This window comes from Epinephelus moara, chromosome 12 (genome assembly GCF_006386435.1).
Source record: "Epinephelus moara isolate mb chromosome 12, YSFRI_EMoa_1.0, whole genome shotgun sequence".
Lineage (NCBI taxonomy): Eukaryota > Metazoa > Chordata > Actinopteri > Perciformes > Serranidae > Epinephelus > Epinephelus moara.
The window spans coordinates 13,042,147-13,064,704 of NC_065517.1; the positions used below are offsets into that span (position 1 = coordinate 13,042,147).

Genomic DNA, 22,558 nt, shown 5'->3' on the forward strand with positions numbered 1-22,558 from the left:
GAATACCGAATATCGTTGTTTAGTTTTTCATTAGTTTTTGCAGATGAACCCCCTCCAGATTAGTGTTGTCACGGTACCAAAATTGGGACCCACTGTGTGATACCAATGAAAATACCATGGTTCTGAGTAGTATCACGATACCACAGCGAAAATGAGGCAGATGTGCCTTTTGTCATTTATGAAAAGATAAATCACTTTTCTATTATACATCAATGATATTTCAGTGGAATAAATTACTTATTGACTTATTCATACTTCAAAAACAGCATCAATGAGTGATGAACATGGGGGGATCAAAATAAAATAAATATATGAAATAAGAATCAACCAGCCACCCTCCTCCCCTGATAAGTCCCTTCATAAGTAACGAACAGTCCCTAAAGTGCGGTGAGGTTTGTGGGCCGTTACCTGCCACTGAAAGACTAAAAGAGAGCAATGTGAAAGGCTCGTTTCTCCTCTGACACATCACGTACGGTCTGTGTTCAGCTGGCTCGGCTGTCCAGGTACTTTTGGGCAGTCATGACGCCAAGAAGAGGATATTATTGGAGCCGACTTCTCCGTCGCCAGGTAAGCCGATGGCTGCCGTATTTGACAGGAATACATTAACGTTACTGTCTGTGACCCCCGTTCAACCCACAACCGGTGAGATTCGCCTTTTGTTTCTGCTGGTGGTTGAAATCTGTAGGCTGCTCGCACAGCGTGCTGAATGATTTAAGCCTATTTTGCTCGCTCAAAACTATTTTTAGTCGCAAATGCGAGTGCCGTGACGGACGGATCGCCACACTGCCGACATTTTAATCCGCCCGTCACGGCACGCCGTTTGATTGTGTTATCAAAACATGCCGCTATTATTCGGCCTTGCTTTTAACTTATTCCACCGAATACCGAATGTGTGTTTTTTTGCAATATTCGGCCGAATATATTCGGTTACCGAATATTCGGTGCATCCCTATACAAAAGTCAAAAGATGTCATAGTATAGTATGTCGTATAAAAGTCACAAAAGATGTCATAATATAGTATGTCATAAAAATGTCACAAAAGATGTCATAGTATAGTATGTCGTATAAAAGTCACAAAAGATGTCATAGTATAGTATGTCATAAAAAAGTCACAAAAGATGTCATAGTATAGTATGTCACAAAAGTCACAAAAGATGTCATAATATAGTATGTCACAAAAAAGTCACAAAAGATGTCATAGTATAGTATGTCGTATAAAAGTCACAAAAGATGTCATAGTATAGTGTCGTATAAAAGTCACAAAAGATGTCATAGTATAGTATGTTATAAAAATGTCACAAAAGATGTCATAGTATAGTATGTCGTATAAAAGTCACAAAAGATGTCATAGTATAGTATGTTGTATAAAAGTCATAAAAGATGTCAGTATAGTATGTCATAAAAAAGTCACAAAAGATGTCATAGTATAGTATGTCGTATAAAAGTCACAAAAAATATCAGTATAGTATGTCGTAAAAAAGTCACAAAAATGTTATAGTATAGTATGTAATAGAAAAAAACAAAACAAAAAAACAGTATTGTTCATATTTTCTCAAGGTGTTGCCCATGGGCCAGTGGCAGCGTAACAAACATTTAATGGTGTCCCGGACGATGACATGAAATGCATTCATTATATTTATGGTCATCCACCATCCATTTCAATTCAGATATTTTTTTTTTTAATCATTCAGAAGACCAAACTTGATGCAGAAGTTTTAAGTTGAGCTATTACAATTCATAAAACCACAAACACAACGCACCTCTTCAGCAGAAGCAAACATGGCTCCATCTTTCTTTCCTTTCTTCTTCTTCTTCCCCTGTTTCGGACCTGTGAGAAGGAGCCACAATCAATTAAACAACTTAAAATCATATTGATAAACTTAATTCAGTTTCACTAATGAAGCAGGTCAAACATCACCATTTTCACAACAGCCACAAAAGGGAGATCAACAGTCAAACTAAAATCTTAAAACTCTTAAAACACTTCAGATTTTTTTTAATATCAATGTAGGTAAAGAAAAAATAATAACATTATGTATTAAGAACAAGTTAAACAAACCTAAAGATCCAGAGAAGTCGAGGTCCTCTGAGGATTTCCTTTTCCCCTTCTTGGTACGAGGAGTGATGTCTGGAACTTCCATCTCATCTCCTGAATCTGCAAAGAAAAACATTTATTTCATAATTCAAAACAGGAACGTTTATTTCATAAGCTTCTATAAACACTGAACTGATATATGTTTTTAAAGAGAAACAAATGATTATCTTCTACTCATTAAACCCATGTTGGTTTTTAAATGTTGTAAATTAAAGACCCACTTTCTGACAATAATCGATAAAGTACTTGATAAATATTTGATGCAGTCTGTGTGAAACTGTGATGGAAATTTGTATTTAAAGTTGTACTCACCACCGAATGCAGCATCGTCATCCTCCAGCTCTGGAACTAAAAGAGACAAGAAAAAAAAAAAAAAAAAAAAAAAGCAAATTGATTAACAAAAGAAATTTGATTCAGTTTTCAGGTTAGTGAAGCACCCTGTGACTGAAGGATCACAGGTTTGAGCCATGAAACTGTTAAAATCTCCCTAAATTTACAGGTATTTTTAAGGAAACTGACAGGAGTACAAAAACAAGAAACACATACACCATTAACAAACTTGAAAACTATTCCCTACCATCATCATCATCTTCATCGCCTCCATCAAGATCCATGAACGTCCCTCCTTCCTCCTCCAGCTCGTCTCCAAAGTCTTCCTCATCCATACTGCCCAGAGACACCTCTTCATCATCCAGGTCGTCCATGTCTGAATCGTCCATGTCCGAGTCGTCTAAGTCCTCTGCGCCTTTCTTCTTTTTTTTACTCTTCACATTACTGACATACATGGAGGGGTAACAGAGGAGAGGGGGATGAAATCAATCAATCAATCCATGAGACTGAACAAATGAACAGACGACGTTAAAACAAGATGACCTGTAAACTCTTTCTGAGACTGCATGTCAGCTTCAAACAATAAAATATTTTGCTTTCAAGCTAATCCTGTCATTAACTGTGTTATTACTGCATGTATTCAGTATGTTGTTTTTGGTGTTCCTATGAACAAATTACAAACACACCTGTCAGTGAGTTAATAAATAATTAATGAGAACTTTTTGCTCACCCTGCAAAGTCCAGATCATCATCTGCCATCTCAGTGAAGTACGAGTCTCCCTCACAGGAATCTGTTCAAAAACAAAGTCAGATCAAGTCATTAAGTCACAGAAATACCATGAGATTTTTAACTAGATAAAACTGATAATCATTTACACAAGAGAATTACGCACAACAAAACCACAAGTAAAAAATAAATTATTCAGTCACAAATTTAAGATGATTTTCAGCTTGAAACAAACCAACATACCAGTTTTTGAATTTCAACTTTTTCCAAATATACAAGTTAAAAAACAATTACTTTTATAGTTATCATTCCTTCTGTAACTGGTGGCTGGCTGCATTGTAGGTCATAGACCCCGCCCCCTCAATGTTAGTGGATGGGACATGGGCCAAACGGAGGCTGAATCCAAATGTCCACCCTCTGGACTTGTGGACTGAGCCCTAGTGGACTTCAGTTGGACGTAGTGTGACGTATTTACAGTCATCACTTAAAGTCTGCGAGGACAGAGACTGCAAGTGGCTGATAGACAGCCCTCGAGACCTTTTTACTCGTTGTCATGGAAATCTTCAACTACCGCTACTGTCATATATAAGTTGATGAACAGTGCCTACTCATCTGTTCCTGCAGGTAACAAGATATAAATCCCATGTATAGCCTTTTTTTGTGACTAAACAAAAATATATTGATACATCTCTATATAACAGGCTACATGCATTCAAAAACAGAAATGTTTGTAAATAAGGACAGGACTACTACAATATACAGGATAGTTTGGCTTCCTTTTTGGACAGTGGGGGTAAGTGTAGACACATCGTCCAACTTCATATACAGTCTGTGGTTCACAGCATAAGGAAGTGAAATTTTATCCTTAAATTTCAAAGTAAAAGTATGATAATATCAGCTCTTCTGTATTTAACGTTTTAAAACATGACTTTAAGTTTAACGTTGGCTCATTCATAATTGGCTGTTTATTCTTTGTGCAGTTATTATAGTGTTGATAGTTTGCAGCACGCAGTCCAAACTGTGCAGGCTAAAGTCAGCTAGTGTAAACTGAAAAGCATTTATCGCAACGTCAACAGTTTCTGGCAACTTCTGCAGTCCTTCAGTTTGAGTTTGAGTGTCTGAACTCACCGAGGATTTTCTCAAACTCATCGTCGTCCACGTCCTCCACACTCTCTTTATCTTCCTCTCTTCGCGGTCGACGAGTCTGGCGCTGCTTCTCCTGCTGACGTTTCTTGAAGAAGCTGTTGAATAAAAACAACATTAAAACTGCATCAATCAAGTCCAAAATATGACAGAACAGCAGCTTTTAAGCTAAAATACACAAGGGATGATTTGATTAAGATGTAGGTTGTACTGATTATTGAGTATGCATAGATCTCTTTGAGACTTTACCTAGTTCCTTAGAATGAAATGCAAATCTGCAGTATTTCAACAACAATAATAAAGACGCAGTCATACAAATACTAACGGAAGAGTTTTGAGGTAAATAAACAAAAGTTATAAAGAAGTAAAAAATTGCCATTTTGAATCAGCAGCAGAATTAAAAATAGGTTTATTAACAAATCTACACTCCTCCTTTGATGATATTTACAGTTATTTTGCTGACATTTTCCAGATTCTATAAGGATAAACACACGCTTGAAGCTCATTTAGAGGCTTTTCTGTTGCTCCAAACCTTCTCTCGTCCTATTTTTTTTTTTTTTTTGTCTGATAGTGTTTGGTTCAGTGGCTTGGTAACACAGTATTTAAAAGCCGGGATAAAATGTCATACTTGTTTTGCTGTCTGACAGCAGAAACGGAAAAATAAATTAATTACAGAAAGTAAATTGTGAATTTGGCTGCATTAAAACACCCAGCAGAGGTGATGACAGGGAGCAGGGGGAGCCTCTCTACCTAACTCCAAACACAACAATAGTTTTGTTTGTGTGAAGACAAAGAAATAATTTGAGAAATAAAAGCTAAACTTTGTCAATAATTTCTCTATAAAACTGTTTCAAACTCACCGATGGAAGAAGATCTCATCCACAGGGATCTGACTCTCTTCTTTAGAGAGAAACTCCTCACAGTTCACTGACAGAGGAAAAGAAAAACTTCAATGATGCAAATCTGAATAAAATGAAAAACTAAAACTAGAGACGGCTGTTGATGAAATTTGTGAACATAGAAAAATCTGTTTCTTCAACAAAGAGAAACTCACCTGGTAAAGAGTTGAGAGGTAATCTCTGTTTGGGCGCCAGCGCTGCACTGTCCATGTTTTCTAAGACAAAAATAAAATAAGAAAGCAGAACTTAGTATTTTAATGCATTAAGTATTCTGTCACTGTAATTTAATACCCACTGTAAATACTGTCAGAATATCTGGTAATGTGTTTGAATCTGCCTGGTATGTTAAGTTTTCTACCACGGATACAACATAAAGATATCTGGAAAAAAAAAATCAGAAATGTAAATAAAGTCTGTATTCATTACGTTTTCCCTTCAGCTGTTTGGGGTTCCTGAAGACGAATCGATCCAAGAACCTGATGAGGGTGAAGTCCTGCAGAGGGTCACCTGAGTACTGGATGGACCCTCCCTGTGGAAACAACACATACATGTTTTATAGAAGAGACATTCAAACTACCAGAGAGGAAGAGAAAACAGGTCCTGAATGTAGGAATGATGTCACATGCAGCAACAGATAGAGATGCTCTTTGTTTCTATGTGATGAAACACTTTAACTTCAAGTGTAAAAGTTTTACCTCCAGGATGGTTTTTGCAAACAGCGACACTGACGGATGGAAGTGCACGGCGAGCTGCAGAGACACACACAGTGGAAACATTAAAGACAAACAATTCATTTGTGTTCAGAAATGTTTATAAAAGATTTAATCCTCCAAATTTCTATTTGTTCTTTCTGTTCTAGTGATTCAACCTTTATGTAAGGCCATAGTATCATATAAGGGTTTTCAACTATGATACCAATGTCCTAAATTGTCTCTAACATTTTGTCTTTACATTTCATTTTTACATTATTTTTCAATTGCAATTAAATAAAGAAAAGTAAAATTTGTTATATCTATATATTTAAAACACAATTATGAGACAAATTAATATGAATCCTGCATTAAAATCAATATACAAAATACTGAAAGACAATAAATTACAAATCAATTACAGCCCTGCTAATACTGTTTTTTTAGGCAAATTATGAAATTGATATTTTTGAGTTTGAAAAAATCTGCTAATAATATACAAGGAAATAATAATGTCTTTTTAAACACATTCTACAGTGTAAATATTAACTTGTCAGTGCTCTCTGGTGCACAAACCTTCTCATACCTATCTATATGCAACTCCAGAAGCAACCTTACAAACTTACCCTCTGCAGTTCCCATAAAGTCGTGTGGTCGGCACCGCAGAATAACGGGTTTCTGTGCAGCGGGTCGTAGCTCTGCTTGCTCTGCCCTCCTGGAGGTGAACAGGGAGGAAAGAACTAAAATCAGTATCAAGGAGAATGACAACAACATGAAACATGGCTATAGTGTATCTACTGGTACTGTAGCTACTGTTTAATGTAGAGAGCTTAATGGAAACTACACCCAAGCTGTGACTGTCAGTGTAATTATGGTGAAACTATTACCATAAAATGTCTATAAAACATTTTCGTAACTCATATTTAAGCTGTTGTTGTGCTGCAGAATCAGAATTTTCCCCATTAAAGCTTTGATATAAATGTGAAAATACTTGTCATTAATTATCAGACAAAACCTGATATCTAACTTTGTTTTCAAACCTAGCCAAAGTTATATGAAACCACAGTGGAAGAGACATGAATTTTAAGAATACTTTTGGCTCTTGGGAAGATTTAAAACATGATTTCACTCAAAAATCCTCCAAAAATCCTTTTAAATACAATGTTTCCCTCCATATCTGTTATATCACATGACTGTGACTGAACACAAAACAGTAACACACATGAAATAGTCAAATATTGATCATCAATCTCACACACCTTCCAGGTTCTGGTGATGTACCCATGATGATGTGGGCTTTGCCTCCGTCTCGGCACTTGTGCCTTCCGCCAGTTTGTCGGCATCCACAAAGTGCTCCTCTTCATCATCATCATCATCGCCGTCCTCATTCTCTTCAGCAAGGTCTTTGAACTCCTCCTCTTCCCCATCCTGAGTGAACACAACAGGAAGTGATGCTATCAATCAAACTTTAAATATAGACAGGGAATATGTGGAGAAACATGGTAATTATCTTAACTCCTCTGGTCCTCTGAGAGTCCTATCCTTCACAGTGACAACATTAATGTCTAAAATTACCATTCTGATGAGTCATTGATCCCAGTATGTGTGACCATCTTACCCCGTCATCCTGAAGCAGGAGCTTGAGGCCCGGTTTGGCTTTCATGACCTCGGACACCAGGAAGAGAGCCCCGCAGGAGAAGCTGGCGTTCTGCTCGGCGCTGACCTGCAGCAGCCGCTTCACGAAGGCTTTGACGCGCCGCAGCACGATGTCTGCCTTCAGAGACTTGTACAGCAGGTTGAGGAACATGCTCTGTCTGGAGGACGACGACAGACCGGGGTCCAGCAACTTCCTGCAGAGAAGAAGAAAAGTCAACATTTAGATTTACATCACTTGTCTCACTTTTTATATCTTTGACTGTGTGAGTGTGTCAATTATTGTTTTTCATATTAAGACAAGATTTTTTTTACCAAGTATACAATGGCCACTGAAAATGCAGAAACAATACAATTAAAGCACAAAAGTAGAACCTGACAGGTGAGGATGATTTTACCTGTACAGAGCCACGTAGTATCGGTCCGAGACGCTCTGCTGGGAGTCCATCACCTGGAAAAGCAGCATGAGTGCCTGCACTGCTGTGTTGAACTTCACCAGATGAACCACTTTGAACAGCGTGTCCAGCTGCTCCTTCACCTTCTCGTCCCCGGTGCCGGCGTAAGGATACGCCCGGTTCACGCCTGACAGCAGCACGCTCAGCATTTTGGACTCTATGTCCTTCTTCTTGACGCAGGCGCGGAAGAATGAGAAGTAGACAGTGATGAGTTTGGCAGCGAGCTCAGCCTCGTCGTGGCTCAGCATCACCTGGCTGAGGAAGCAGACGGCGTAGTACTGCGCCTTTGGGCTGATGTTGGGCCGGAACATGAGCCGCTCCACCTCACAGCACACTATTGCCTTCATGTTGGGGTGTTTGTGCAGCAGCGTTTCCAGCAGGTACGATGCTTTAGCCGCTGTCTTGTACTCAGGGTCTCCCAGCTTGTTGACGACCTGGATGAGCAGCGCCCTCTCCTGCTCTGGGCGGTTGCACAGCATCTCATGGGCAGTGGCCAGCGCCTTCGCTTTTGTGGCTGCCACCGTGTCATGAGCCACCGTGTCCAGGGCTGCCACGAACTCAGCCACATGGTGCTTCAGGTGGTGCTCAAAGTACCAGAGAATGAGGCGGCGGTCGCGGGCATCTCGGTTGCCGCTGGCCTTCACCTCCAGCTGGTCGAATGGGTGCTGGGCGAAGGTCCGGAGCTTTCTGTGCTCTGGCAGCAGGTCAGACAGCAGGAGCTCCCGCAAGGTGTCCAGAGCCATCAGACCCATCCGTCGGCTACCCTTCTTCTTCACCATGGACACCAGGTTCTCCACGTGCTCCAGAGTGTGCACCGGAGCATCTTGGATTAGGACTGTCATGGCTGCCATCCTGTCTGCCAGCACGCCGGCGGAGACGACTGTCTTCATCCAGTTGGAATTGGCTCCTTTCTGCAGGTTCTTCTTGCTCTTGTAGAGCAACACCTCGGCCTCAAACAGCTGCTGGGCTAGCGCCTTGTACTGGGACACCAGTGAGGGATCCTGCTGTGTTGACGAGCCCTCTGTGGTGTATTCATTGTCGAACCATTTCCCTCCAGGTTTGATCAGCAGGACCTGTCGCTGCTGAAACTCAAACACATTCACGTTCTGTTTCGCCTTCTTCCCGGTGGTTGTCTTCTTCGCCTTCTGTTTATCCTCCACTTCCTGCTTGTTGTTAACTTTCTGCTGAGCGGTGGATGCTTGTTCCTCTGATGGAGCTTTCTTTGCTTTGGCTTTTTTACTTTCCTTCTCACTCGTGCCTGCAGCGTCGCCCTCAGGCTCATCTGAGATGACCTGCAGTCCGGAATACGCCTGAATGCCCAGTTTGGTGATAAATTTCTCCAGCTCGCCCTCCTCCAAGTCGTCTATCGCTCCTTTTTTTCCTCCGTCGACAAGCTCATTGGAGTCGTTCAGGCCGGCAAGCATGACATAGTCGGCCTATAGACGGACAAGAGAAGACGAAGAACACATTGTCATAAACTATAATACATATCAGTCTGGTGCAACCATTACAAAGTAATCCCTGATAGTAATTTCGTGCTACTCATCTTTCACCTGAGCAAAGTGGTAATTGTGATATAAAAATATGATAAATTTTCTGGATCTTTTGTTTGCCTTTTTAACTTATTTGAACTTATTTTATTTTCTTTCCCCTCCATCAGATCAATTTATTATTTTTCTTTGATTTTAGGGTGTAAAAATAGCGAGGAATGCCGTCACAATCATCCAGAGCCCAAAGTGACACCCTCATTATGATTGTTTTGCCAAATTAACAGTCCAAACCTTAACATTATTACTAGATTATAAAGATTCAAAAGGAAAACCCCTCACATTAATGGAGCTAGAGCCATAAAATATTTTACATGAAAAATGACTTACACCATGCAAATAGCTTTCAATTAATTTTCTGTCAGCTGAACTGACTACACAAATAATCATTTCAGCAGTACTTGTATGAACAGTTAGTTTAACTTATAACAAAAAAAAATATCTTAATTTGTGAAGTCACTCCAGTTATTAGATAAATGTAGTGGAGTGAAATATTGACCACTGAAATGTAGCAGAGTAAAGCAGCAAGTGGCATGACAGCAAAAATACTCAAATTTGTAGCCTACATATGTACAGCACTTGAGTAAATGTATTGTTAATAACAAGTAACCTGCAGCAGTTGTGCCTGTCATGAGGTTTTATCTTCTAAACTCACCTGTGTTCCTCCCAGTCTCAAAACCTCGTCCAAACTGAGCTCTTCCTCCTCTTTCTTCCCTCTGCCTTCACCTTCATCAGCTGCTGGATCTCCATCTTCTTCCCCGCCGCCGTTTTCAGCCTCCATGTCGTTGTCTGCGGGCTGAAATGTCACTTTTTTGGGCGCTTTGGCGTTTTTACGGTGCTTGTTTTTCGCCGCCATGCTTGCTACAGCATGAGGAGAACGTGACCCGGATGTGGTATACAACGTCATGTCGGTGTTTCCGGAATTGAAAAAAAAAAGTAGTTATTTTCTGTCCGTTATTTTTTTTTATTAATTATGTTTTAACGTGAATATTCGCATGAAACTTACCGTCGTTTTTCTTTGTTTTTTTTAACGCGACGGTTGTGAAGAAAAAAAACACCACTGCTGTTAACGTCTCATCCTGACGTAACGAATGGTTGTCCAACCAGAGAGCTTGTCGCTTCCGCCGAATGTCAAGCTCGCCTTCATGAAACAGAGAAGGCAGGGGAATTGTCAAAATAACAGTACATTCACAGAAGAGGTGCAAGCTTCTATTTTAGCTGATGGAAAAGAGAAAAACACCTATTCAGTGAATATTTATATAGTATTATATTATTATATGTATATTTATATGGACTCCCTAACAGCTGACCATGTGAGGAAGGAACTGAGGAAGATCAAGACAAGGAAAGAAGGAAAGACACAGGCCTGGACGGCATCAGCTCCCGACTACTCAAGGACTGTGCAGACCAGCTCTGTGAGGTGGTTCTGCATATCTTCAATCTGAGCCTTAATCAGGAGAGTTTCTTGTTGTGTGGTTCTAGTACCGGAGACTGTACACCCCAGAGAATTCAGGCTAGTAGCCATAACTTTCCACCAGATGAAGAAAATGGAGAGAATTATACTAAACCACCTCCGACCCCTGGTGAACCCTAAGCTGACCTAACCCCCTGCAGTCTGTCTATCAACCAGGCACAGGTGTGAATGACGCAGTCATCGTCCTCCTGCACGGATCCCTCTCACACCGTGAAAACACTGGGAGCACTGTTATGGTCATGTTGTTTTTACTTTTGTAGTACCTTCAATACAATACAGCCAGCACTGCTTAGGAGGAAGCTAAGGAGCAGGAGTGGACTGTTGCCTGGCTGCGTGGACCATCAACTATCTCACCAACAGGCCACAGTATGTGAGGCTTCATGACTTTTTTGTTCACTATAAACATCAGACGTCAGACATGGACATCTGTGACCCCCAGAAGTTCTGTGATGATACAGCCATCAGTGGATGTGTATCAGAAGGGAACAAACAGGAATACAGTGAGGTCGTCAAGGACTTTGTCAACTGGTGTGAGCTCAGCAACGACTCTCCCCTAAACAGCAGCAAGACAAAAGAGATGGTGATAGACTTCCACAGGAAGATGTCCCAGACCCCACCAGTGAACATCCAGGGATTGGATTTTTAGATGGTGGGAATGTATAAATACCTCAACAATAAACTAGACTAGTCAAACAACGTCCTCTACAAAAAAGGCCAAAGTTGTCTTTACTTGCAGAGACGACTGAGGTCCTTTGGAGGGTGCAGGACACTGTTGAGGACATTTATAACACTGTGGCTGCATCTGCAACATCCTACACAGTGGTCTGTTGGGGGAGCTGGAGGTACGAAGAGAACAAACTGTTTAGGAGGGCCAGCAATCAAGAGGGACATTCCTCTTGATTCCATAGAGTGGGTGGGTGAGAGAAGGATGTTAGAGCGCTACTGCAGGTCCTTCATTCTGACAGTAGTTGGACTCTTTAACAAGACGGCATAACATCATGTAATGCTGTTGTCTCTGTCTCCACCACGATGACCACTGAAAATGAATGTATATTCATAATGTACAAGCCTGTAGAAGCCCTAACAAGCCCGTGCAATTCCTTACTGTGCAATAATTTATTTTATAGGTAATATTTTTTATCTTTACAGGAAATACATTACACACCATGTGTGTATTACAGTTATATTGTGCAACAATCATGGGCATCCAATATATCTGTATAAGTGAAAGGTGTATATGGATTTTATATTATTTTTATTTTGTATTATTTTATTTCTATTTTATCTACATTTTATGTAATATTTTAATTATATTTTGGCAGTCTTGTCTTATAATAATTATATTTAAGGAATTAATACATATTTCATGTCTTTTGTTTAGTTGAATTAATCCACAAATAAAGGAAATACACACAAAGATCCAAACTGACTAAGATTTTCTAAAAATGTATACAAAAACCGGTATATTTAGTTTTCATCTGGCACTACAAACTTGTCCTACAAAACGTGTTTTATTATGAAAGGTTAACCGGATGTTTGCTCCTTTACCGATGCTAGCTTAACGTTCATCACTCTGTGAGCATTAGCATTTCGCTGTTGCACAAGGACTTTTGAATCTTTAAGCTCATTTAAACGGTAGACGGACACAAAAGAACAAGTGTATATTTTAATTATTTGTACGCGAAACTAAAACGTTTATCTTGGACGCGGTCACGTTTGTATTTCGTCGTTAATGTACTTGTAGCTAAAGCGGCTAATGCTAACCGGCTAGCTGCTATCCTGTCAGAGAGCAGAGCAGAGAGTTGGTCCATGTGATTCAAGTTACACTTTAGTCACAGTTTTCCTCTCAAATAATGCTACCAACCCAAACGTTATGTAACACATGTTATAAAACAGTGTCATAGTTGTATTTCGGTTAATATTACCAGCAGAATGAGGGCTTGTTTTGGTGTTAAAACACAGCTGTTGATAAGCAGAGTCTTCAGTCATCCTCTCAGTCCATCAGCTGCAGGTGAGTTTATTTATTATACACCGTTTATGCTGTGACACCTAAATGTCATGTGATATTTGTATGTTAATATTAACTGTGTGCGTTGACATGGCTTGAGGTTTTATTTCCCATGCATTGCCTATTTTGTTGGTCTTTTATTTGGGTATTATTGAGTTATTGTTGTATTATTGTCTTGCAAAATTTTGCTCACTAGATTTTAACTTCAGGTTTGGACTGTAAATTGATGTAATTCAAATCAGTTGGGTTATGGCACAGCTCTTACACCATACTACCTTACAGAGTCACATTTACACTACGTGTGTTAATTACTGGACATCCCATTCAGAAACAAGTTATTTGTTATTTAATATATATTTGTAATGTTTGTGTTTGACAGTGCGATGGCGAGCAGCTCAGACCAGACTCTTCTGCAGCCCGCCAACAGGTGAGGAAAAGCCCCAACCCTCCATGCTGCGACACCTGACCTCCAAAATAAAAGCCACAGGTCCAATTACAGTGGCGGAGTACATGAGAGAGGTGCTCACCAACCCAGTGACGGTGAGTGACAGTCGTAGATGTTTAAGTCACCTTCAGGTCCTGGATCGGTTAGAGAAAACTGCCTGTTTGATATTGAATTTTTTTTTTTGTGACGTGCTTTATGGCCTATCTTTTATAAATATAAAACTTATATTGGCACTGTCTGGTAATTGGGGACAGCTACCAGGGAAAACAAAAGTACCATCCTCTTCATATTTTGGATGTATAATGGTTGATGCATTTGCACCACAACTTTAGCCAGGGAGAGCGTACCCAGTGTCAGACAGAATGGTGTACTGAAAGCAAGGCTAATGGGAACCAATCTAAACACTGATGGCGTCCTTACTATATAGCCATTACAGTGTGAAATCAACTTGTCTATTTCCACATTAATTGATCAGTCGATTCAGGACAAGTGAGTGTTGATTCTCATTGGGTTTGGCAATACAATCAGTGCTATCTTGTTACAGTTGTTGTCTGATTAATTAATATTAAACATTATGTTTTATGGAGCTTCTAAAAACGGCGTATTGATCTCAGTCTTTAACTGAAACCTGAAATAATTTATCACCCTCTGCTGCCTCTCAGCATCCTTCATTCAGACTGATTAGTTCTTTATTTCAGGGTTATTATGTGAGGAACAACATGCTGGGACCTGATGGAGATTTCATCACATCACCAGAAATCAGTCAGATTTTCGGAGAGGTAAGGCTGTGAAAATTCCACCTTAAAAAAAACAAAAACAAAAAAACAACTCACCCACACTCAGACACACAGTTAGATCAAATCTGTCAGTGTATTTCAAGAGTTCATTTAAGATTAGATGTTTTATTTCACTTAATGTATCCACTTGCCCCGCCTCATATACAGCCACTTTATCTCCAAGAACACCCTCTTACCCTCTAATACCCTCCTGTTTGTTTCACATTACTGTGAGCTGTAGATATTATTAGATGATGATATAATGTCACCTGTTTCAACTTCAGTAAAAAGATTCCTCAAAGATGTTGATATCCTGGAAAACTTATACTTAAGATCTAGTTTTCCATATTTTGAAAAACTTAAAAATATATTCAAACTTTTAGAAAAAATATGCAACGTTAAGATCAGTGATTCACAGTTTATAAATCCTTCTCTCAACACAAATTCCAGTCACAGTACCGGATTTATTTCTTTGCTTGATTGTTTATGAAAACAACGGAAGCATTTAATATCATAGAAAATAAAGAAAAGCAAAAGAATGTTTGCATTTTTTAGGCAAACTTATTAATCATCACACTCTTACTTGGTTATTTACCTGCAGATTGACTAACTGGTTAATCATATAACAATTTCAGCTCTAATTTTGTCTATTTTAGCCCACTCCATCTTGAAAAATCCCCCAAAATGAAACTTTTTAAAAAATCTATTAGCAGGAAAGCCAATAGGAAACAGCACATTTCTTCTCAGTTAGATAAGAAAACCTGTGACAGCATCTCCTCATGCTGCTTTAAAAGTTTGAACATGTGTTGTCGTGTCTTCCAGTTGCTCGGCGTGTGGATCATCAGTGAGTGGATGGGAGCAGGTCGACCCAAACATCTGCAGCTGGTTGAGCTCGGACCTGGAAAAGGATCATTGGCCAGCGACATCCTCAGAGTAAGAACATTATTAGGCACTGTGGCAGGAGGAGACGTTTACAAATACATTAGAAGTTGAATGCAAACCCCAGGAAGTTACTGCTCCTGACCAAGAAATAGTTCAGGACCCCCATTTAATCAACTTTGGTATAGATTAAACAAAGGAGATATAACATGTTAATTAGTGAACTTTAGAGGTACTGGTAGGTAGGGCTGCAACTAACGATTATTTTCATTGTCGATTAATCTGTCGATTATTTCTTCGATTAGTCGACTAATCATTTTATCGAAAAATGTGTTAAAATGTTGAAAAATGTCAGTCTGTTTCTCCCAAACCTCAAAATTATGTCATCTAATGTCTTGTTTCGTACTCACGCCAAAGGGTTTTAGTTCACCGTCATGGGAGAGTGTGTAAAGCTGCCAATATTTCAACATAAGAAGCTGCAATAAGAGTATTTTGGGGTACTTTTATAGTACTTTCCTATAAAAAATGACTCAAACCGATTAGTCGATTACTAAAATAGTTACCGATTATTTTAATAGTCGATTAGTCATCGATTAATCGATTAATCATTGCAGCCCTACTGGTAGGTGGATTTAGTTTCCATTTTTCCATCTTTTTCCATTCTTTATGCTAAGCTACACTAAGTGACTGGGGACTGTAGCTTCATATTTACTGTACAGACATGAAAGTGGTGTCAATCTTCTCATTTAACTGTTGGCAATAAAGGGAAGAGGGGGCTATTACTCTGTGTGTGTATGTTCTTGTACATTTACCTTTGTGAGGACTTCTAAACTTAGTAGGGACATCTTATCTGGTTCTCACTTTTTCAAAGGGCTGTTTGACTCTTAGCTCCTGGGTCCTCACAAATCCCAATGTGTGTGTAAGTGTATGTGTAAAGATATAACATGATAATTAGTGAGCTTAAGAGTTGCTGGTAGGTGGTTATCTTTGGACCCTCTCTTTTAATTCTTTATGCTAAGCTAAGCTAACTGACCCCTTTTAATTTTACCTTACAAACATAAAAGTGGTGTTGATCTTCTCATCTAACTCTTGGCCTAAAAGTAAATACACGTATTTCCGATCCTTTAGTTGGTGGTTTGCTGCTGTGAAGACATGGTTATTTTGCCCCCAGCAGAGGGAGCTATTACCGTGTGTGTGTGTGTGTGTTTTGGACATCTACCTTTGTGAGGACTTTATGACTTAGTGAGGACATTTTATCCTGTCCCCACTTCCTCAAAGGGCTGTCTAACCCTTATCTTAAGAGCTGATTTAAGAGTTAAGTTGGATTTAGATTTAGGTTTATGGGAAAGTGAGGGCCCCCCATAATGTATTATGTCAGCGAGGGTCCCCACAAATACCAGTGTGTGTGTGTAAGTGTGTTTGTGATACAGATAGCAATTACATTTTAGATATCCGGTAAATGGTAAATTAAACACAAATTTGTAAGAGATGAAAATCAAAAAGTGCACCTAATATGTATTTCCCTCTCATTGATATATTTGTGGTATTAATTGTAGATGTGAAAGTTTTGTCATTAATTTGTTCTTTTTTATGTGTTATCTTTTAATGTTTAACACAGACCTTTAGACGTCCGCACTGATGCTGGAGGGCACTTGTTTAAACATAATACATAACGATCATGTGTTCACCTGTATAATGAAGTAGTCATATTACTGTCTGTGTTTCTTTTTAGGTGTTCAGTCAGTTGCAGTCCGTGCTGGGCGGAGCCTCGGTGTCCCTCCACCTGGTCGAGGTGAGTCCGGCTTTGAGTCGTATTCAGGCCCAGACCCTGACAGGAAACCACAGCCAGCAGGCAGACACCGAAGATGAGCCTGTGTACCGCCGTGGGGAAACTGCTGCAGGGCTGCCGGTGTCCTGGTACCGCCGCTTAGAGGACGTCCCCTCAGGTACAGCAAAACAAACACAGTGATGGTGCTTGCTTTCCACAGGGTGTTGTGACATATTTTTCTCCATACCATATAAGGTCATAAAAAATGTATTTGCCAACTTAAAAAAGCTTTTGTCATGTGGTTATTTGTATCAGGGTAAGTTTTGCTCTTCTTCTCTCAGGATTCAGCATCTTTCTCGCTCATGAGTTCTTTGACGCTCTGCCGATCCACAAATTTCAGGTATGTTTTAAAGCCGCTGTGTGTACCCTGGAGATCCTAATGTGGTCACAGCTATTTTATTGGTATATATCTGTAGAAAAAAATGTGTTGTAGTGACACTGTCGTTATATTATCCTGCCACCAGATGGCGCCAAAGTGAGAAAAAAAGAAAAAAAAAGTCCAATCCCTAACATGTTGAACCCTGCAGCGCCCTCATACTGTACGAAAAACTCTCTCAGGTGTATGTGAGTGTTAAAGTGTGTTTGTTTTGTGTAGAGGACGAAGAAAGGCTGGAGGGAAGTGATGGTGGACATCGACCCAGAGAAGCCGGGCCAGCTGAGGTTCGTCGTGGTGCCGTCTCCTACTCTGGCCTCATCCACGCTCATACAGGTACGCACCTGAGAGAATGAGTCTTGAACAGAATTTTTTTTTTTAGTTGACATGGAAGAGAAGTCTTTAAAGGGCTCACAAAAACAGAAATCTGAACATGTAATAGGGTACACTCGCTCATAAAAACAAAACTAGAAACAGATATGAAGACTTTTGAAAGCACAAGAAGTTTAACTCAACTTTAAAACTCTTATAGAGCTGGGTAATTTTAACTTTGAAGTCAAGAACGCAGAACGTCTTTAATCTTTTAAACACTGTGGAAATGAACTCCTCAGATAAACTCTTAAGAGGTTTGTTTTACAGCCTCCATCTGGTTTTTACTGCCCACATTCAAACCATCTATACATTCGCAGCCTGTTTGATTTGGCCTCTCTGGCTCACTTCAAACACTTTGAACTTCCTGCCAGAGGTCTGACATCATCATCATCAGTCTGTTTGGACGAGGAACCTGCTCTTAAATCCAGTTTGAGAGTTCAGCCTCCATATCATCAAACCAGATGCAAACTGTGAAACCTTAGAAAAGGAGGATACATTTCTTATTGAGATTGTCTGCGTTTTAGAATTTAAACAATGGGCTGTTGTAGCTGGTTTCTACATCCAAAGAGGCATCAGTGTACGAGCATTTGAAAGTCATACGGGGAGGAATCACCAAAGAAGAAGAGACCCAGAAAGCAGAAATAGACCAGAATGCACTGCAGCTACAGGACAAGTTTGAGTTTTAAACATTGGACGAGATGTTTCTAATTTGGTCTTATTATTTTCTAACTGACAACCGAACGCAACAACTTAAAACTGTCTTGTGGTTGTTTGAGAGGTATGCTGGGACTTGTAGGAAATCATGAACAAATCAGCAAGCAGGTTAAAAGATTCTAGACGGATTCAGCATTGTAGTCCTACAATATTCTTGGACTCACAACGGAGAGTTTGAAACCAAAGGGATCAAATCTGATGCAGCAGAAGCAGAGATGCCGTCTTTGTGTATTTGACAAATTCTTTTTCCTTGTCAAAACCTGGTGCCTACATCACCCATGATGCAATTGAAAATTACAACTCTCTATAAATACTAAAAGAAATGCTCGAATGAACAGGACATGAGAAGACAGTCATCTAACATTTCAATCAATGTGGTGTTACTTCTCTAATTGAGGCTCCAGCTAACAATTATTTTCTTAATTAATGATAATGAAATGGTAAAAAATGCCTGTCAGAAGTTCTGCGAGCTCCAGATAATGTCCTCAACCAACAGTCCAAAACCAGGAGATATTCAGTTCACAATGAGATGAAACAAAAAATTCTCACGAATCCTCTAGAACCACAGTTTGACATTTTTGATTGATAAATGACTTAAACGATTTATTACTCAATCAATTAATGTATGATTTGGATTTTTTCAGTCAATTTTAAAAAGTTGTAAACCTGACTGTGTGTTTACCCTCTGACCACAGTCAGACTGGAGTTGAATTCTCAACCAGAGATGAACTGAGAGTGGAGTGATTTATTATTGATTAAGCTGCTGTGTGTGTGTGTGTGTGTGTGTGTGTGTGTGTCAGGCAGATGAAAGGCGAGGTCATGTGGAGGTGTGTGCGGAGGGCGGAGTCTTTGTCCAGCAGCTGGCCCGGAGGATCGAAAATGACGGCGGTGCGGCGCTGATCGCTGACTATGGCCACGACGGAACCAAGACCGACACATTCAGAGTGAGACACTTTTACACCCAGTGGCCACTTTAATAGTAACAACTGTACAACAGAATACATTTCAAGAACACAACTCTGCCATAACAGCAATCTTTGAGGAGCTCATAATGTTCAGTTTTGGTGATGAAACTGTTGCAATGTGTAAATTTAAAGGTGATAAAATATTGAGAGATTATATATAACACTTACTAAAGAGAGGTTCTAAATTTTTGTCCTTTTGTCCTTATATACATGAGGAAAGCATCTCTGAATGTTATCTAGTCCAGAACAAAACCATCACTAACTATAACCTCAGTAATAAACATAAAGTGTCAACAAAAGCTGAACATTATAGGCTTCATGAAACTGGCTTAATGGTTGTTTCGGATTGTATTAGACAGTACAGGTGTACCTAATAAAGTGGCCACAGAGAGTATAGCTTTAAATTGTGCTTAACATTGTGTTTTCTGGCAGAGAGTTAGATGAGAAGAATGATACAACTGTCATGTTTGTACAGTAAATATAGAGCTACAGCCAGCAGCCGGTTAGCTTAGCTTAGCATAATGACTGGAAAACAGGGAAACAGCTAGCCTGGCTCTGTCCCAAGGTAATTAAAATCTGCCTACAGAACTGTAGCTGTAAAATGTGTGAATAAATTGACAGTACCAATGTAAAAGTAATCATTGAGTACTTATGAAATAATATTTTTGGATATCTTAAAATGTTTTTAGCCATTCTACCTGAAATCTACTTTGTGGATCTAATAGCTTTTGTGCTCTCGAAATTCTTTGGTGTTTGTGCGGACCAAATTGAGATTTAGACCTTAAAGTAATGAGGACATTTTTGGACAGCTGGGACACTTTGTCCGGTCCTCTCTTCAGTTATAGTTAAAGGAAACAGATGTAGGAAGCAGTGAAGTCCATCTGCTGCAGGCAGAGAGGAAACCAGGGTCGCCGCTCCTCTTCCTCCTCTGCCTCTGACACTTACATTTTCTCAATTTTCACATCGATTTAATTTAATTCTGAATCAATTCTGAATTGTCACGTCAGTACCACTAAAAATATGGACAATCAGCATTTTCTGCATTTTTTTTTTAAAGGCTTTTGCCTTTAATGTACAGGACAAAGTTAAACAGGGTGAGAGAGAGAGTGGGGGGTGACATGCAGCAAATGGTTGCAAGCCAGACTCGATCCCGCAGCCCCTGCAGTGAGGCATCGCCTGTGTACATGGGGCGCCGGCTATCCACTATGCTACTGATGCCCCGTGCAGAATCCTTGATGCTAAATATAACAATGTGAGTTTGTTACGGTCATGTGATGGAGCTTTAATCACACAGCAGGACTTCTGACTTACTGCAAACAGCAGACTGACTGGAAACTGTTTAACCCTCTTTTTTCATATTCCTCAGGGTTTTAAAGGTCACCAGCTCCATGACGTCCTGTCCTCCCCCGGCTCGGCCGACCTCACTGCCGACGTGGACTTTAGCTACCTGCGGAAGATGGCCGGAGGGGGCGTGGCCTGTCTGGGACCCGTCACTCAGAGGCTGTTCCTGAAAAACATGGGCATCGACTCCCGAATGCAGGCGAGTCTTTTCAAAAGCTTAGCTGGGTTTCATCACTGATAACAGAGGGTATAATGGTGGTGACAGTGATCAGTGTAATTTATATATGTAAGACACTGATCACAACTATTAAATATTCATTTATTAAATATCTATTGGAGTATATTTGGGTACAAATACTAGGATACAAAACCAGCAGTGCATCTTTATATCGTATTTTAATATCTACTACCTGTTTGTGTCGTTTAATTCAAAGACCCAACTGGATTTTTAGGCTGATTGTGATGTTCGTATTTTAGAGTTTTAAAACAAATTAAATTAACAGCATTCCAGCACACATAAACATTTTTGATAGATAATCCATTAAATTTAAGTTATTAAGGAACTGGAGCGAGACATTTTACAGGTGTTGAGTAAAATTTGTAACGAAGACACCTTTTTGTAACTTTCCTCAAACATATCTTTGATATTTCTTATTTAAGAAACCACATATGTAGTGATACAGACATAAAAAATACTTAATAGCAGAACTTCAATGACACTTTAATATCAGTATATTCTGTAGTGTACAAAAAAGGAGCTCTGGAGACCAGAAACTCCTGCCAGGGATCAGGAAGTTCAGGAACTTAAAGACCTTCGGAGTTTTTAACCCTGTGGTTCTCTGCAGGTTCTGCTGAGGAACTGCAGCGATGCGTCCACCAGGAAGCAGCTGATCAGCAGCTACGACATGCTGACCAACCCCGCCAAGATGGGCGAGCGCTTCCTCTTCTTCAGCCTGCTGCACCACAGCCGGCTGGCCGAACCAAAAAAGCAAGTGGGGCTGAAGCTGGAGAAGAAGAGCCCGGCACCGCTTCCTGTGGCCGGATTCACTGAACTCAGCTTCTCCTGATGGTCTTCAACGGTCCAGAGACTTTCATCAGCAGGGCGGAGAAGGCTGGAAATGATCCGAAGTTTTGGAACTCAGACATTAAGGGATGTTTTAGAGGATCATGGGACGATTTACAGCTGATATTAAAAAGACTGAAAAGAAACTTGCTGTACTCTACCAAATATAATATCCACCTTGAAGTGAGTTTTTCTTGAAGTTAACTGTGAAAACATTTTGATTTATTAATGTAAGAAAAATAAAGAATTTCAGCATTTTATTTGCATTTATTTTTTGAAAACGATATACCGTTTCCTATCAACTTGAAAAGGCCATCTTATTTTCCAAATTCTGCGGTTTGGTTCCTACATGGCCTATCCTCACCTGATACTGAGAGAAAACTGTGACACTGTTAAAGGTCAGAGGTCATTCTTGCAGCAGGAGGATCTTTTTCCCTCCTTGCTGCTCTGCCGCCTGCCTCCGTCCACATCTTGAAGCAGTTAGCTGAGCTCACAGTTGTGCAGCAGCCATTCACAACCAGCTCGTCCGGTAGCAATTAAAAGATTCAGTTACACATGTGGGGGGTCGCTGCTGCCAAAACAAGCAGCCGTCCCTGCAGAGGAGCGGTGGAGCGAGGCGATCAGGTTCAGGATTGGTAATTAAATGATCGTTTCCAAACATCCTGCTGCGGATCGTTATCAGCTTTTCCTCTCATTCAGGAGGGGCTGTTTTTTTTTGTTGTTTTTTGTTTTGGTGATGAGTCTGACTTTATTAGGCCTTCACATCTGATTTAAGTTTGGG

General features: G+C 39.9%; 2 protein-coding genes across 2 annotated transcripts in view; one reads left to right on the top strand and one right to left on the bottom strand.

Annotated features, from left to right (window-relative positions):
* The window catches only part of cebpz (CCAAT enhancer binding protein zeta), a 14,647-nt gene extending 4,219 nt beyond the window's left edge, over positions 1 to 10,428 (bottom strand). The window contains exons 1-15 of the mRNA XM_050058145.1: positions 10,195 to 10,428; positions 7,936 to 9,428; positions 7,503 to 7,734; positions 7,144 to 7,312; positions 6,511 to 6,599; positions 5,891 to 5,944; positions 5,622 to 5,724; positions 5,351 to 5,410; positions 5,157 to 5,223; positions 4,282 to 4,394; positions 3,157 to 3,217; positions 2,674 to 2,870; positions 2,409 to 2,444; positions 2,061 to 2,156; positions 1,762 to 1,829 (exon numbers count right to left, since the gene is read on the bottom strand). Coding sequence (XP_049914102.1) covers positions 1,762 to 1,829; positions 2,061 to 2,156; positions 2,409 to 2,444; positions 2,674 to 2,870; positions 3,157 to 3,217; positions 4,282 to 4,394; positions 5,157 to 5,223; positions 5,351 to 5,410; positions 5,622 to 5,724; positions 5,891 to 5,944; positions 6,511 to 6,599; positions 7,144 to 7,312; positions 7,503 to 7,734; positions 7,936 to 9,428; positions 10,195 to 10,395 — 3,039 coding nt within the window. The 5' untranslated portion in view covers positions 10,396 to 10,428. The remainder of the gene's footprint in view (positions 1 to 1,761; positions 1,830 to 2,060; positions 2,157 to 2,408; positions 2,445 to 2,673; positions 2,871 to 3,156; positions 3,218 to 4,281; positions 4,395 to 5,156; positions 5,224 to 5,350; positions 5,411 to 5,621; positions 5,725 to 5,890; positions 5,945 to 6,510; positions 6,600 to 7,143; positions 7,313 to 7,502; positions 7,735 to 7,935; positions 9,429 to 10,194) is intronic.
* Positions 10,429 to 12,564: 2,136 nt separating this feature from the next.
* On the top strand, positions 12,565 to 22,538 carry ndufaf7 (NADH:ubiquinone oxidoreductase complex assembly factor 7). The gene is made up of 10 exons (XM_050058231.1): positions 12,565 to 13,024; positions 13,401 to 13,561; positions 14,165 to 14,245; positions 15,065 to 15,175; positions 16,854 to 17,067; positions 17,231 to 17,289; positions 17,545 to 17,658; positions 19,209 to 19,352; positions 20,740 to 20,913; positions 21,560 to 22,538. The coding sequence occupies exons 1-10, from the start codon at positions 12,946 to 12,948 to the stop codon at positions 21,779 to 21,781; spliced, it is 1,359 nt and encodes a 452-aa protein (XP_049914188.1). The 5' UTR covers positions 12,565 to 12,945; the 3' UTR covers positions 21,782 to 22,538.
* The last annotated feature ends 20 nt before the right edge of the window (positions 22,539 to 22,558 follow it).